This window comes from Neltuma alba, unplaced genomic scaffold (assembly GCF_004799145.2).
Source record: "Neltuma alba isolate B1F8T4 unplaced genomic scaffold, ASM479914v2 tig00006472_pilon, whole genome shotgun sequence".
NCBI lineage: Eukaryota > Viridiplantae > Streptophyta > Magnoliopsida > Fabales > Fabaceae > Neltuma > Neltuma alba.
Genome location: NW_021634478.1, coordinates 13,911 through 28,551, shown reverse-complemented (window position 1 = coordinate 28,551; position 14,641 = coordinate 13,911). Strand labels below are relative to the sequence as shown.

The following is a 14,641-nucleotide window of genomic DNA, read 5'->3' as shown; positions in this document are numbered from 1 at the left end:
TTATATGTAACTTATATATGAATATTTCGTTTACTTCTGGATTAACATTCAAAAAGTTGTCCGGAAATGACCATTGATGGTGATGGTCTAGTTAGGAGTCCTTTCAGTGCGTCATATCTAGCCATACATCATTACCTGTAACGCACATGATCTCATTCCATGAGCATTATAAAAGCTATCCATGTTTACTAATCTTTTGAGAATCAGTTATCACTGACGCCCTAACTTTTTCCCTCCATTTAATCACCTGATGTTATATAGCGGGAATGAGTTATGTATTTAAAAAGTGTTTGGATATAAACTAAATTATAGTTTTAAAAATGTTTTTATGGTTTATAAAGTAAATATATGGATGAATTTGTTTTGTTTTATGAAAAAATACTTTTTAAAAACACTTTTTTAAAAGTTACCAAACACCCCCTTAACCTTTCTTGACAGAGCTGATATAGCCTGGCATTTTTTATCCCACCACATTTCAATGGAATATCTTATTTTAATCATAAGATCTCGTTTGTAGTTTACAAATAAAATCTTATAATCAAGAGTAGAGGTGAAATTATTTATGCAAGCATGTTAGGATTGATAATGTTGTGTGTGGTCATATATAATCATCCATGATCGATCCATTGATTGGACATCCATGTCTGGGGCATTATAATCAGAAGCAACGCTATTCTAAACAGTAAGTTCGACGAGTCACATGCAGATGGATTATCTCAGCGCTGCGACAAAATCCGCTGCATATTGCCCACAATCATATGCAATTCACGGCATGTGGATTATTAGGTTGGAATCGGAATATAATGGTCACACCCTGTTTGATGCTATACATTTCATCCACTATCAAACCTGGTCTTGTCGCGGCTCTATCTCTTCATTTTTGAGTCTGGTCGGGCTTTCGCGTCTAATGATTTGACTCGACCCTTATCTTAATTGTTCTCTGATAAAATTTCAACATGCTTGCATAAATATTAATCCTCTTGTTATTAATATAAAACCTAATAAACTAAATTGAATATACTAATGATGCTTTCTATAACGTTTTAATTATTTTTCTTAATTTTTTCTCTTTCTCTCCTATTTAATTATTATTGAAAGAATGTCAATAAGGTTAATTTAAAAAATAATAATAAACATATGAATTAGATCTTATATATAAGATAAATATTAATTTTTAATTAAGTCATAGATTAAGTACAAAAGAGTATATTTTTCACATTGGAAGCTTACGTCAATGGAAGATATTATAAATTGGGATCATGCATTATGCTTCTAATTATATATGTTGGGACGGTTTATCGTTAATTGCCGTTTTCCACTCAACCTTTTTGGAGCAAAAGTGTAAAACCCACCATCGTCCGCAGGTAATTAATTAGCTTCGTCTATGGCTGACACCAGAATGATTGTGCCAAACAGAAAGTACCGGTATTTGATTAAAGATAAACAAGAGGAGAAAAGAAAACAAAGAAGCACGAATTAATTTAACATTGAAAGTTGCTTTTCAGTCTCTTATCCACAAACTGGTGGCTTCATGAGTTCATTCCCAGATTCGAAATCCTTACAGAAAGTAGAAATTATTTCGGTTTTAATTGATACATTGGATTATCCTGAGTACATCGTCAGACGGATGTGCTCTCGTGGTGTGCTTAGAGGGGACGAGCTCGGCAAAATGAGGACCGCTAGTTTACACAAACACGCGTGCCTACGTCACAGACAAAAAGTAGACAAATTTTAGACTTTTACGCTATTTGCACGTACCACGCTTTGTTCTCCTCGATCATCACGTTGATAAGTTTTCAACAGAATTCAAAGGCTCCTTTTTTTTTTTTGGGGGAAAAAAAGGATCAATCACATTGTTTAAAAAAACAAGGGGTCAAGACCGTGAAGCCACATCCCAACCGGAACAAATTCCAGTCCGAGTGAAAAGACAACAGCAGCAGAATAATGTAATTACAGCAATAAAAATGCTTAGTAACTGCTGACAAGTTATCAGCTGCGATAGTGTCAAAAAACATGCTTGTAAAAAAAAAGCTTATTAACTAATAAACTCATATTATTTTTGTTACTTAAACCGGTGGTTATGCCAAATACTACCTCTGGTTCTTAATATAAGACTCTATTTGATTTTTATTTTAATCATAAATATAAGACCCCAATCAATTTTATCTCTTATATTTATACATTTATTTCCAAAGTAGCCCTTCTAATAATAAGAATTATAATCAATACACTTGATTAGCAATAATATTTTAGGAAAGACAATACTTATTTAGGACAAATAACTAACTCAATTTACTTTCTTAATCTACTCAAATTAGTTAACTGGCTTTTATAATTAGGACCGGAGTTAGTACTCCGCTAAAAACAAAGAAATGGACCGGCTGTTTAATTACTTGAACGAATGGTTGAGAGTTGAAACTTGAAAAGGCACATGTGTTGAACACTTAAGCCATGCAGAGACAAGAAGTGAGAATATTGGTAGAGGAAAAGCTGGGATGTTGAGAATGGAGAAGATGGATGTATGGAGAAACCAGAGGGCTTATATATATCTGACAGGCAGAGATTAGAAAATGATGAGCGTGGCATAGAGGTTCTCTATTTTGATGGCAGACACAGCACGACGTCATTGGAAAATAAGAAATTAAAGGAACAAGATTCTCCCAGAAAACGTTAAACCCCACCCATTACTAACGCGGGTCTTGACATTTATGTCATGTATACTCTGCTCATACGAGGAAGTGGAACCAGAGGCCATACATTTTTCTTAACAGAAAACTGCAGCCGAGTCCTCAATTGTCATTTCATCTCGTTTCTTGGGGAGGGGAAGGGCGCACCAGACAAGGAAACAAGGAGAGAGGGCCCACAAGACGCACTTCATAGTATTAACAAAGCAGAGAAAATGAGTAGTAAGCGGAGGCATAGCAACATGGGATTAAGCAGGTACCATTAGACTGCGTATGAATTGAGCGTGGAAGTGCAAGAAAAGTGGGGGGTTTAAACAGAGACAAGAAGAAGCGAGGTGGATGGAAGTCCTACAAAAGAGTTAAGAAAGGCTTTCGTCCTCTACGAGAGCGAGAGATGTATGTTTGTTTGCTTCGTGTTTTTGGGCAACAGTTACCAGAGCCTCCCGGCTTCTCCCAACCACATTAACGCAAAAGGCAAGCACCACTGTTACTCCCTCGACACCCGCTATCTCCTCTTTTCTTCTCCAGACATTCAATTCCTGCCCTCCTCTCTTCCACAAATACTCCACAGCTTTGCTGCCGCTGTAACTGTAAGTTGTCGTTTATTTTAGTTTCATGGGTTTCTTCTTCACTCTCTCTCTCTCTCTCTCGGAATTCCCTTTTCCTTTTAGCTCAACGGCCGAATTATGAATCACGGTGTCCCAGATTTCCAGCTTCAAATGGATCGTCACGATGAATACCCCATGCCCCTGCCTTCTGCCCCCACTCCCCTTAACAGACCCTTCCTGTAAGCTCTTCTAAAGCTCTTATATCTCTTTTAACTTTCTTCGCTGTGAGCTTGCTTTCATGTTGACCTCTTTGTGCCAGGCCAGACGATGGAATCATGGAGCTCTTCTGGCAAAACGGCCCCGTCGCTTTGCCCAGCTTAAACCATCGGACTCTTAGAAAACCTCCGCCGCCCAAGCCGTCCGGAGATGTGACTGCTTCCGGGCCGTCTACGGCGACGGAGATTGAGATTGGACCCTCACCCCAAGCGGAAAACTACAGCAACCAACATCTGTTCGTGCAAGAAGACGAAATGGCTTCCTGGCTTCACTGCCCCATCGTCGACGATTCTCCCCTGGATCACAATTTCAGTGCGGACCTCCTCTACTCGCCACACACCGCCGTCAACAACAGTGCCACCATGCAAACCAATGTCAGAGCACCTCAGGTGACGGAGTTCGGGCAGCCTTCGACGTCATTAGCTACTCCTACGCCCCCTATACCTCCGACATGGGGGCCACAGGCTAAGATGCAAGAATCCGAGCACTTCTCGAAACACAATGCGAGAGTTGAATCAGGGCCATCGAGGTCAAGGACCGCGGCTAGGGAATCGACGGTGGTGGATTCATGCGACACTCTTGCAGTCGTGGCGACTCCCAGAGTCTCGGACGCCGTGAGAAGCACGGCGGAGCCAACCAAAGGAGCCGCCTGTCGAGGGAGCATGAGTACTACAGGGATTGCAGGGCCTTCGACTACGACAGCCGGTGGAGGAACGGAGGTGATGGCGTGTGAGATGACGGCAACTTCGTCGCCCGGAGGGTCAACTAGGAGTGCAGAACTGTCTGACAGGTCGCCGGCGGAGGATCGGAAGCGGAAGGGGCGGGAAGCCGATGACTCAGAGTGTCACATCGAGGTGAGTGAATGTTTTCATTTTGACGGTTCCTTTTATTTTATTTTATTTTCAGTTTCTGTCACTCGCTCACTCCGAAACAAACTCCCCCGGCTTGTAAAGGCCGAAGTTGATGACGTGGATTAACCCCTGCTCTGCAATTGAATTGAACGCTTTCGGAAAAAAAAAAAAAATTAGTTTTTGTGGACCTAAAAAACGCAGAAGCACTTGAGCTATTTTTACACGAAAGCGAATTTATGTGATTCGAAGATTTTAAACATTGTGATGCTAGGAGTCACAGGGATACCCCCAGCAGTCCATGATAAATGGCTTCATGAGAGGCTTTATAAAATGTATCAGTATTTGACCTCTTTAGTGTAGGAGATACATATTGCATGAAAAAGTTGTACTTCTTTCTTGGCCAGAATATTATGCTGTACACTCGTACTGGTTTCCGATGCACTTGAGCTCGTCAATTCCTCTATATGTTAGTTAGCCCAGGCTGAAGGCAGATTGCTTATTCATCATCAAACTTTAGGTTCTTTCTTGTTTTCTGCTTTCTGTTGCCTGTTTGGCTTTTCCGTGTTTCCGTGGGGTTCTTACCTATGTCCATTTGGGTGGCTGCAAAAAGGATTTGGATTACGAATCTGCGGAGGCAAGAAAACAAGCTCGCGGATCGAAATCAACGAAGAGATCCCGTGCTGCGGAGGTCCATAATCTATCGGAGAGGGTACTGTACATTACTTCCAAAAATGAATGATTTCCCTCTGCTGTGTTTCTCCCAGGCTGAAAGCTTCCAACTTGCATTATTTTGCAGAGACGTCGAGATAGGATTAAGGAAAAGATGAGAGCTTTACAAGAACTTATTCCTCGGTGCAATAAGGTCATCAGGCTGTTTTGATCTTCTCCCTGCTTTCTTGTTGACATCACAAGGAACAATATTTTAAATGCATTTGTTCTTCATTGCAGTTTCTCTAATATCGTCATTTTTTCCCCCTTAATTACAGTCTGACAAAGCTTCAATGCTGGATGAAGCAATTGAATACTTGAAGTCATTGCAGTTACAAGTTCAGGTAGCTTCATCTGTGAGTCCGTGAATGCGTTATTACACTCATATACCATCATGTGTTATACTCGAATAGCATGATTTCTGATGAGAGCAAGAATGGAGTTGACTTTATGCAGATGATGTCCATGGGATATGGAATGTTACCCATGATGTACCCAGGAATGCAGCAGTACATGCCAGCAATGGGAATGGGCATGGTGGGCATGGAAATGGGAATGAACAGACCAGTGATGCCGTTTACTAATATCGCGGCCGCCACCGCAGTTCCCGCTTATATGGGACCAAGGTCCTTTTCTGTGCCTCCTCCTTTCCATGTTGCTGCACCTGATTTATCCAGCATGCAAGCAGCAAACAAGCCAGATAACATGCTTCCCTCGCTGACTTCATCTGATCCTATTCACTCACGGATCCCAAACCTCACTCAAGCTTATCACCAATACCTTGGTCCCCACCAGATTCAGTGCCATTTAATGCAGGTAAATTTGTCCTCTGATGTTCAATGTCTAATAACTCTGCTGGTTTTCAAGGCTGATGGCAGATAGAATAAATTATTTACTTCATATCTGGCGTAACAATTAGGGGTCTGTGATAGTAGCCCTGGCGAAATTAGAAAAAAATCAACTCGAGTTCCGGATCTTGTTCAGTAGTGTCAGAAGAAAATCAATGCTGAATCTTTATTTTTTTGGCCAAAGAATGTTGAATGAGTGTAACTGCGGGAGGACCGCTTATTTAAGGTTCATTTCCTTGTTCAGAATCAGACAATGATGCAACAAGATATCGGCAAGCCAGGTACCAGTAGGGCCCGTGAGAATCCAGAAAATCATCAGCCAGGTGAATACTTTGTATTCTTCAAGACTTAGCTTCTTGCTGTGGAAATAAAAGGACAAGAATTATTGAGGGGCAACGGGGCTGCCTGTATAATTGTGTCACAGACTTCCCCGGCACATAATAACACAAGGTTCTTGTGGTTTACTGCATTAATGAAAGTGGGATCTGATATTAATGAGAGAACTTAAGTGTATCGTCTTCTTCTATGCTTCAGTCATTATAATCCCATTCCATCGTCTAAAGCATTTTGATTTTTCTGGACGCAATGCAGAAAATGGATGATTTTCTCATGGTTCCATTCAAGAGCTGATCAAACCTTGCTGATACCAGCAGCTCTAATATTGTAAGTACTGAATGACTTACATAGCGTGAAATAAAAATGACCGCCATTAACTATGATCTTGTGAAATTGTAGGTCTTATTTTCAATCACAGCTGCCAAGTTTTGCGTTCGAGGACAAAATGTTTACCAGTTCTCAGTAGCAAGCTGATCGACATGTAAGCACACCGGGCTAGCAAAAATAGGCTATTTTTTTACCCTCTCCTAATCCCTCATTAAATTTTCATGCTCTGTTCTTTGGCTTCTAGAGGGGGAACCAGGTAGATGGATGCATTGCCCTGTCGCGGAAATGCAGGCTCTTCTCTGCAGCGTGATCTCAACATTCTTATATTTGTTCCAGATTATTGTTTCAAGCAACAATTCCCACAATTTGTCCGGTCATTGAACTGGGGGAATTATAAATGAAAATCTTCAACCAAATAATAGTATAATACTATTTTTCATGACTCAATTTCATTTTTCTTCCTTCTTTGCGATGTTATCATCATCATTCATTGATGCCCGTGGATGATCTGATTTCAGTTTTAATAGGATTTTATTAGGCATCCTTGTATCATTCAAATGCCGACTGAGGGAAAAATCTTGAGACGCCCATAAGAAACACATGCATCCATGCATACGCACATGTAAAAAAGGAATCATTACATACCATGGTATTTTGAAAATCGTAATCTACAAAACGATTAACAGGGTGATCAATGTCAGAATTATAGTTATAGATACACCTCGACACATCTATAGAAGCCAAAAATCTACTTATAACAAATTTGGGGATTCTATTCCCATCTACACTCTTGTCAAACTCTGAACTAATTTTGCAGATACTCCTACGACCATGCCCAATAAAGACGATAAATATGATCCAAGGCTAAGTCATGGGAGGCCGCATAGATCATTAAAAAAACCAACATTGGTTAACAACTGGCATAATCTGGAGGCTCCCATCTGGAACGCGTACGTAACTATCTACCACATATTATCCTACCAGAAACAGTTGCTCGAACTTATGGATTGATTACTGACAGAATCTGCAAACCAGATTAAAAGAGTAAGAATAAGATTAAGGGCATCGGAAAACTCAGATTATTCAATGTGAGTCAACCTAAATATGAGTAACAGTGGATCGCATTACCTCTTCCACAAACAATCGCATTGGTTCCTCCGTCATGGCTTTATCAAGTACCTGGTCAGAGCCGCAAATTTTCAAATGAAATATCTCTTTAGCTCAAACTTTAGCGTACTTAATTTAAGGACCATAGTCTGATTGAAGATGCTGGATTAGCCACTCAACAGCCCACAGGCATAGATAAAGCGTGAAATTTTAGAAAAGAGCGTCTGAGTAAAGATTGACAACTTACATTCTCAGCATCTGGGGAACAATCGATCCTGCAAATTAGTCCTTGAAGGGCTTTATCCTTCAAAGCACTGCGAATCTTACTGGAAGAAGCTGCAAAAAGAATATAATCACTTGATAAAACAAAAGAATAGATTAACCAACGGTTACCCTGCCTGTAGGGAAAAAATGCTTGAACAATAACAAAGATAGTAATAACAGATCATTGCAAATAAACTAGAATTAAAACGATATACCATATATACTATGTATCATTGTATGCTCGTATAGCAGATCTTCCCAATCATTGAGGGTAAGGAAGGTCAATACAAACGCAAAAATGCAAATGCGTGGTAAGGGGGAAGGGGTTCCAAGTGCAAATTTCTAAATATCATACCTATGGCATCTAGTTGGGATTTTTGCAGTACCTCGCTGGGTTCATCAACAACTATTGGCTTTTGTACATGTGACTCTGCAATGGTAGCTGACGAATATACAGAAACAAACATCAATTCATGATAGCCCCTAAGAGCAACGAATTGCTGTGTAAAAGCTAGTTTGAAGCAAATTTAACCACGCAGATTGCACTGGCCTGACGGTAAAAATAATGTTGCAGGTCCAGGAGCATATTATTCCATTAACAAAAATTTGATCTGTTTAATAGTATTTACAGATACAAAACTAAGAAAGGTTTTTGGGGGGAAAAATGAGACTAGACGTATTGTCTACCACCGTACATTGAGTATTGAAACCCAAAATTAGGGAGAAGAAAGCAAGGTGTCAGAGTTGGGAGATAAAAGGGGAAAGGAAAGACCTCCAAGAAAATTGTAAAAAATTCTACAAGGTGAGAGCAAGCCACTTGAGTCACTCAATTTGGCATAATACTAAACTGAAAATGCCCCAAGGTAGATAAAGAAGCTGGAGAAAACAGAATCCTTATTATAAAGTATAAAATGAGAACAAACATGTAGTATTATCATTGGACCCATCTTAGTAAAACTCCAAACTTTATTATTCCTCGCGGAAAGGGTTGAGAAGGAAAATTCATCACACCGCATAAAGATTACAGAAAATATCTTGGCAATTCCAGCAGTCATACCAGTCAAGGAAACTCTTACTCGTTTTTAGCTCTGAAGGTGGTGGCTTGACACATGGAATTTCTGCAACATTGAAGCAAGCACAGATCAGTTTAAGTGTTCAATATTACTACGAAAAATCTCAGAAGCAACGGTGCTAATCTGATATGATACAAAATTCACTCCTCTAACTGATCCGTGTGCGGAAAATTAAACAGACAGCAAGCAAACAATCAATGAGAGAACACCCATAAAGTACCATGAAATAATTTCATACCTTTGTGTTTCTTAAAACAGGCCAGAGAGCAGCTGGAAATACAATAGATAAAATCAAATTAGGGAGTAATAATTTTCAATAATTTGAAAAAAGAGTGGGTTTAAGTTATACCGTCTCTAATCAGAAATAAAGAACAGAGTATTACTTACTAAGGTGTATAACATGAAGGGCACTTGTACTTTGATTGAGTCTCATTGCAAACTTGACATTGTCGAGGACCCATTTAACTAGAGATATCCAATAAGGTGAAGAGACACGGAAATAGTGGAAGAACTCGAGCTCGAAGGACCAAGACCAGAGCAACAGTGGGAGTCGAGGGCGAAGGTGAGGAGGGTGGTGCTGGTCGCCGGAGCAAAAGGAGAGACGGAGAGGAAAGAGGCGGCAAAGATGAAAGGGGAAGCCCGGGAAGGTTACCTGCTTGAGGGTTTCATTTTCTTTTACTTTTCTTCTTAAAAAAACTAATTTAAAAAGCGGGCTAAGCATGCTGGCTCCCCGAGTTCATCCTGCACTGCATATCCACGTGTACTTGAATGATTCAAAAAGTTTATTTATATGATATTGAGTTACGAAAAAATTATATTTCATAAAAAAATTTCGCAATGTAAACTCTTTTTAATTTCTTATGTATTTTTAGCCAACACAATTATGAATGAATTATTTTTAAAATTTTATTGGAATAATTTATGTTTCTTCTTTAATTTTAAAATATATATATCTAGAGAACTTTTCCTAACTATTTTTTTTGGTTTTTACAAAGTCGATGTTTAAAAGATATTATAAAAAATTTTAAATATAACATTACTGTTTTACAATTCGAAACATAAATTAAAACCAAATATTTCAAACTAAAAAGTATCACAATATATAAGAGGATTGTAACATGAAGTTTAAATATAAATTGATCACTAGAAACTAGAAAGTAAATTAAGGAATATCCCAGTTTTGCTGCACATCGCAATCATAACTATTATAATGCTCATCAAATATGGATTAACCAAATTTGATTTTTTCTGCTTTTGTTTTGTTAAAAACTTTTTTTTAATGGATACATAACCTACAATAAAAATAATATTTTGAATATTAAAACCTACAATAAAAATAATATTTTGAATATTAAAAAGCTCCTACGTTAATTGTAGTAAACAGGAAAGCTGAAAGCAGAGAACCAAAGCGATATTAAAGCAGAGGACCATTTTCTTAATCAGAAGATCTGCAAAGCTTACACCAAACCAGCATTAATTTAAAAAACCTTAACTGCGCATTAAAGGCCTTCCTTGGTACCCTATACTCCCTCCTTACTCCACACCCGTTTACTAATCATATAATCACTGCTATGTTTCGTGTTTAGGACCACCCAGAGGCTACACACTGTTAACCCCTTCATTTAATTTCCAACATGTTTAAGATTTTCGGACCCGCCCCTTCTTGAATCTACTCACCCGGGTATGCACGTTGCGTTTGTTATTTCACTCCTCGCTCCTTAGATCCTGAGCTTTTTAGTAAACTTATATGCAAGTTCTTTCCATTTTCTGACAGAATCGCTTGCCCCTCTTTGATTTTCATGAGATGGCCTGTTAGAGGTGACGAGAGAATCCGAGGACATATATTAATTATATTATTATATTACACTAGTACCATTAGTGGTGCAAATTGAGCGAAGGTGGTTCATGATGACATATAAGAAGCACTCGATCGGCCACCGTTGGAACTAACATCCCCTGTTCTGTTGCTTAGATTTACCAAATAATGGCCGGACCCCAAGAATTTACTTCTCAAGCCGCGCAGCAAAAATGAATGGCGTGCTAATTAAGTTCTTCGTTTGTTTGCCGTATAAGTTGGCCGAACAACCAAATTAACGACCGTTTTCCATATATCTGAAGTTCTGAAGGCTGGAGCAGCAAAGCTCTCCTACGTTAATTGTATCAGTAGAAAGAATATTTCTGTTGAAAGCATCAAATTAAAGATGACAGCAAAAATAAGCACGAAACATGTATAAAAACACACACCAGATTGATCTTGATTACTTCAAACTGATATATGAGATCACCACACGTCGTGCATGCATCGTGGTGAAACGTATTATTATTCAAATATGAAAAACACTAATAATATTAACAAAACACGCTACTTTATTTTTAGCGATTTGGATTATATAGAAGCAACACACGCAAACTGATATATATATATATATATATATTATTTCTTTCCCAGGGGGAACAACCGAGACCAGAGATTCAAGGGTGAGGAAGAAGCCCCGCGCCTATGCCGGGGCCAATGACGCCGCCTGCAGCTCCCACACCGTGGAGTCCACCTACACGGCCAGCTCCAGCACCGGCATCTCCAAAACCGCCTCCCGAAAAGCCCCCACCGCCGCCACCATAGCCGCCATAGCCGAGAAAAGTCTTCTCGTCCTTCACACCATTAGCCTCGTTTGGCACATTCCTAGCACTGGCCACCACAGCCAGAACAAGAACCACCATAATACGCCACTTACCCATGGTCTCTCTCAAACGCTGCTTAATTAACTGATTCTTTACCTGAGTCTCCCTCTAGTCTATCTGGTGCTATGAACTTGCATGATCCATCTTTTTATAGGGTCAAAAAAAGAGAGTGGTGGGGGAGGAACAGTTGCGCACCCAATGCTGTACTACTCATGAATTTAATTGTTGGTTGGTTAAAGTTCTTTGGAATTAAGGGCTGAAGGGAACATTTGAGCAACCACAAGAGCTAGCATACACCTACACACTACTATAACAAGGGTTAAAGAGAACCGAACAATTAAGAAGGGTTGGATCTCATCAGCTATCACCCATAAAAGTGCCACCATATATTCAAGTGCCAATCTAACATTTCGCTTTACAGGCTACAGCCTCATAAATTTCCATACGCACAGATTCCAACTTCCGAGGTTATTGGTATAAGTAAGTTTTTAATGAACCTTCCTTATTTGGTGTGCTGGATTGTATAATTGGGGAAAAAATAGATAAAGAAAAATACACGAGTGCTTACACCAATTTTAGGACAGTGTGAATCCCGCAGGGTGCTCTGAACTTTCAATCTGTTTTTTTGGGTCGTTTAATTCTGTGGTGCAGGCCAGTTACAAAGTGGGAAGGGAGAAGGAAAGAGCGTGGTAGGCTTGGTTCTGGGCAGGCGGGGAACAGAGAAGCTTGACCTGCATATCATCCTTTAGAACATTGCTTAGTCCCAGCTGCTAATTTTCCTGTGCTTCCAGTTGCGGGGGAAACGAAATTGTTGACCAGATTGACTTGAGACGAGATCGTATTCAAGACACGATGACCACGATTAGTTATGTTTCATGTTTGAGACATTCTAGAGGCTATATCAAGTCTCGAGCTATATTATATGTTAGCTTACCCCTTCACTTTCGAATATGTTCTCTTGTTCAATTCTCTTATTCAATAAGTAACTTCAGCAACCCACCCGCAATAGCTTCATTTCAGACAGAGTTTTTATTATGATTTCACCTCCTCTGCCGTTGTGCAGATACCAAGTCTAATCTTCGATATTCTCTTTTCATTCACACCATGGGGCTTAATTAAGCTAAATATACATCCATATAATAACTTGAGCAGACGTGATTAGTCCTGTCTTATTTAGAATAATTATACAGCCGTGGAGCACTAGAATTTCCCCTTTGTATCAAACACAAAGCAACACAGAAGGGCTTCCAGACGTTGATGGGACGATGGTTAGAGTATGATTTCTTGGTGCGGGAAACATTATATTGGGGGACGTGACGAAATAGGAATGAGCATCACTCGGCCCTCTAGGAATTAATATCCCCCGCGTACTGTATGTTCATTAAATTTACCAAATAAAGATCGGACGCTAAAAAAAAAATCCTAGATATGTTTCCCTGTGTGTGATTGTGTGCGTTATCCATCACTCAGCTTTCGGCATTTATGCATGCGTGTCAAACTAAACTTTTTATGCTAGTTAGCCGGAGACCAAACGAGCGTTTTCCAGATATGTTAGTTTTTGGATTGTTTTGAAAGTAGGAGGAGGTACAGATTAGGGTAATTAAGTATATACATCAGTAAATCTAATAGGATCTTATTATTAGTTTTGATACTTCTGTTGAGTAGTGCATCGAGGAGGAGAGTAGAGACTCGAGAGAGATATATAAATTAAAATAAGCCCGAAGCATATATATAAAAACACACACAAGATCATTAATTACTTCGACGTTCATATTGAAACGAGAAACACGTCGTGCATGCATATATAGTAGTGAAACGTAAAATATTAAAGCAAAGTACTCTTCATACGAAAATACGTTGCTTCTCCTTACTCCCTCTAGTCTATGCGGATGATCAACAACACACGCAGACTATATTATTTATTTCTGAACGCAGACAAAGAGAGACTAAAGGTACTATTATATCGCCTTGCATTGCATGGGTTCAAGGGTGAGGAAGAACGCCGGCGGCGCCAACGCGACCGCCAAGGAGGCCGCCTGCATCTCCGACACGGCCAATTCCACCGATGCTACCAAATCCGCGGTATCCGCCGATTCCGGAACCAATACCTCCGAAACCATTTCCAGTAAAACCACCAATGCCGCCATAGGAGAGAGAGTTCTTCTGGTCCTTGACACCAGCCGCCTCGTTTGGCACATTCCCGGCGGCGGCCACGGCCAGAACAAAAACCAGCACCACGATACACCACTTACCCATCTCAAGCACTGCTTATATATAATTACTTCTCTACTCTAGTTTCTATGTTATGTGGTATAAAGCATAGGAATAAGAGGATGTATTTATAGGGTGAAAAGAAAGAATGGTGGGCGAGGAACAGTTGAGCATCGTAAATGAGCTTTAGTGGGTATTGCGGAGCGTGGATGTGTGAGTGATATGATTGATTAACCTGATGCCATAGTACTACTGAATTTAATTGCTAGTTCTGTGGAATTAAGGGCTGAAGAAATCATTTTTAGGCAACAATAAGAGCATACGCATGCACCTACATACAACGGCAATGGGGTTTAAATAGAACTGAACAATTAAGAGGGCTTAACTTTGCTTGCTGGATTTTGAATCTCATCAGTTATCACCCATAAAAGCACCTTTAATTAAAGTGTCGATCTAGCTTCTAGCTGTCTAAGGGCCACGGCCTCATAAATTTTCGTTAGCGCGGATTCCAACTTCGATGTTGGTATCAGTTTTTTAATTAGACTTTAATTTTATTTTTGGCCGTGCTGGACTCTGTGTGTGTGTGTGTGTGTTTATAACAAGAGAAAGCGATAAAACCCAAAGCAAGACTAAGTTTCAGGGAGCTCCATAGCTTGAGAGATCACGCCGTGCTGGACCATATATATATATATATATATATGAAAACAGAGGTAGTATAACTGAAGCAGA

The 14,641-nt window shown here is 39.7% G+C and overlaps 4 protein-coding genes across 8 annotated transcripts; 1 reads left to right on the top strand and 3 right to left on the bottom strand.

Moving 5' to 3' along the window:
- Positions 1-3,409: 3,409 nt before the first annotated feature.
- Positions 3,410-7,025, top strand: LOC114750485 (transcription factor PIF1). Of its 5 annotated transcripts, none has more exons than XR_003740670.1 (9): positions 3,410-3,471; positions 3,552-4,362; positions 4,970-5,068; positions 5,156-5,221; positions 5,346-5,423; positions 5,524-5,883; positions 6,160-6,238; positions 6,507-6,578; positions 6,651-7,025. XR_003740670.1 is itself a non-coding variant. In XM_028939083.1 (8 exons), exons 1-8 carry the CDS (start codon positions 3,428-3,430, stop codon positions 6,515-6,517), a joined length of 1,548 nt encoding a protein of 515 aa, XP_028794916.1. In that variant the 5' UTR covers positions 3,410-3,427; the 3' UTR covers positions 6,518-7,025. The 5 variants fall into 5 exon arrangements, 3 of the variants coding, with proteins under 3 accessions (XP_028794916.1, XP_028794915.1, XP_028794914.1); XR_003740671.1 differs by having other exon boundaries at positions 6,507-6,732; positions 6,823-7,025; XM_028939083.1 differs by having other exon boundaries at positions 6,507-7,025.
- Positions 7,026-7,199: 174 nt separating this feature from the next.
- LOC114750494 (zinc finger HIT domain-containing protein 3-like) lies at positions 7,200-9,636 on the bottom strand. The gene is made up of 7 exons (XM_028939088.1): positions 9,410-9,636; positions 9,261-9,292; positions 9,026-9,067; positions 8,305-8,391; positions 7,933-8,021; positions 7,707-7,757; positions 7,200-7,602 (listed from the first exon to the last, which is right to left on the bottom strand). Exons 1-7 carry the CDS (start codon positions 9,481-9,483, stop codon positions 7,579-7,581), a joined length of 399 nt encoding a protein of 132 aa, XP_028794921.1. The 5' UTR covers positions 9,484-9,636; the 3' UTR covers positions 7,200-7,578.
- A 1,858-nt stretch (positions 9,637-11,494) lies between these two features.
- Positions 11,495-11,758, bottom strand: LOC114750490 (glycine-rich cell wall structural protein-like). The gene has a single exon (XM_028939086.1). It carries the CDS (start codon positions 11,756-11,758, stop codon positions 11,495-11,497), a length of 264 nt encoding a protein of 87 aa, XP_028794919.1.
- A 1,926-nt stretch (positions 11,759-13,684) lies between these two features.
- Positions 13,685-13,957, bottom strand: LOC114750489 (glycine-rich cell wall structural protein 1-like). Its single transcript, XM_028939085.1, has one exon. It carries the CDS (start codon positions 13,955-13,957, stop codon positions 13,685-13,687), a length of 273 nt encoding a protein of 90 aa, XP_028794918.1.
- Between the last annotated feature and the right edge of the window lie 684 nt (positions 13,958-14,641).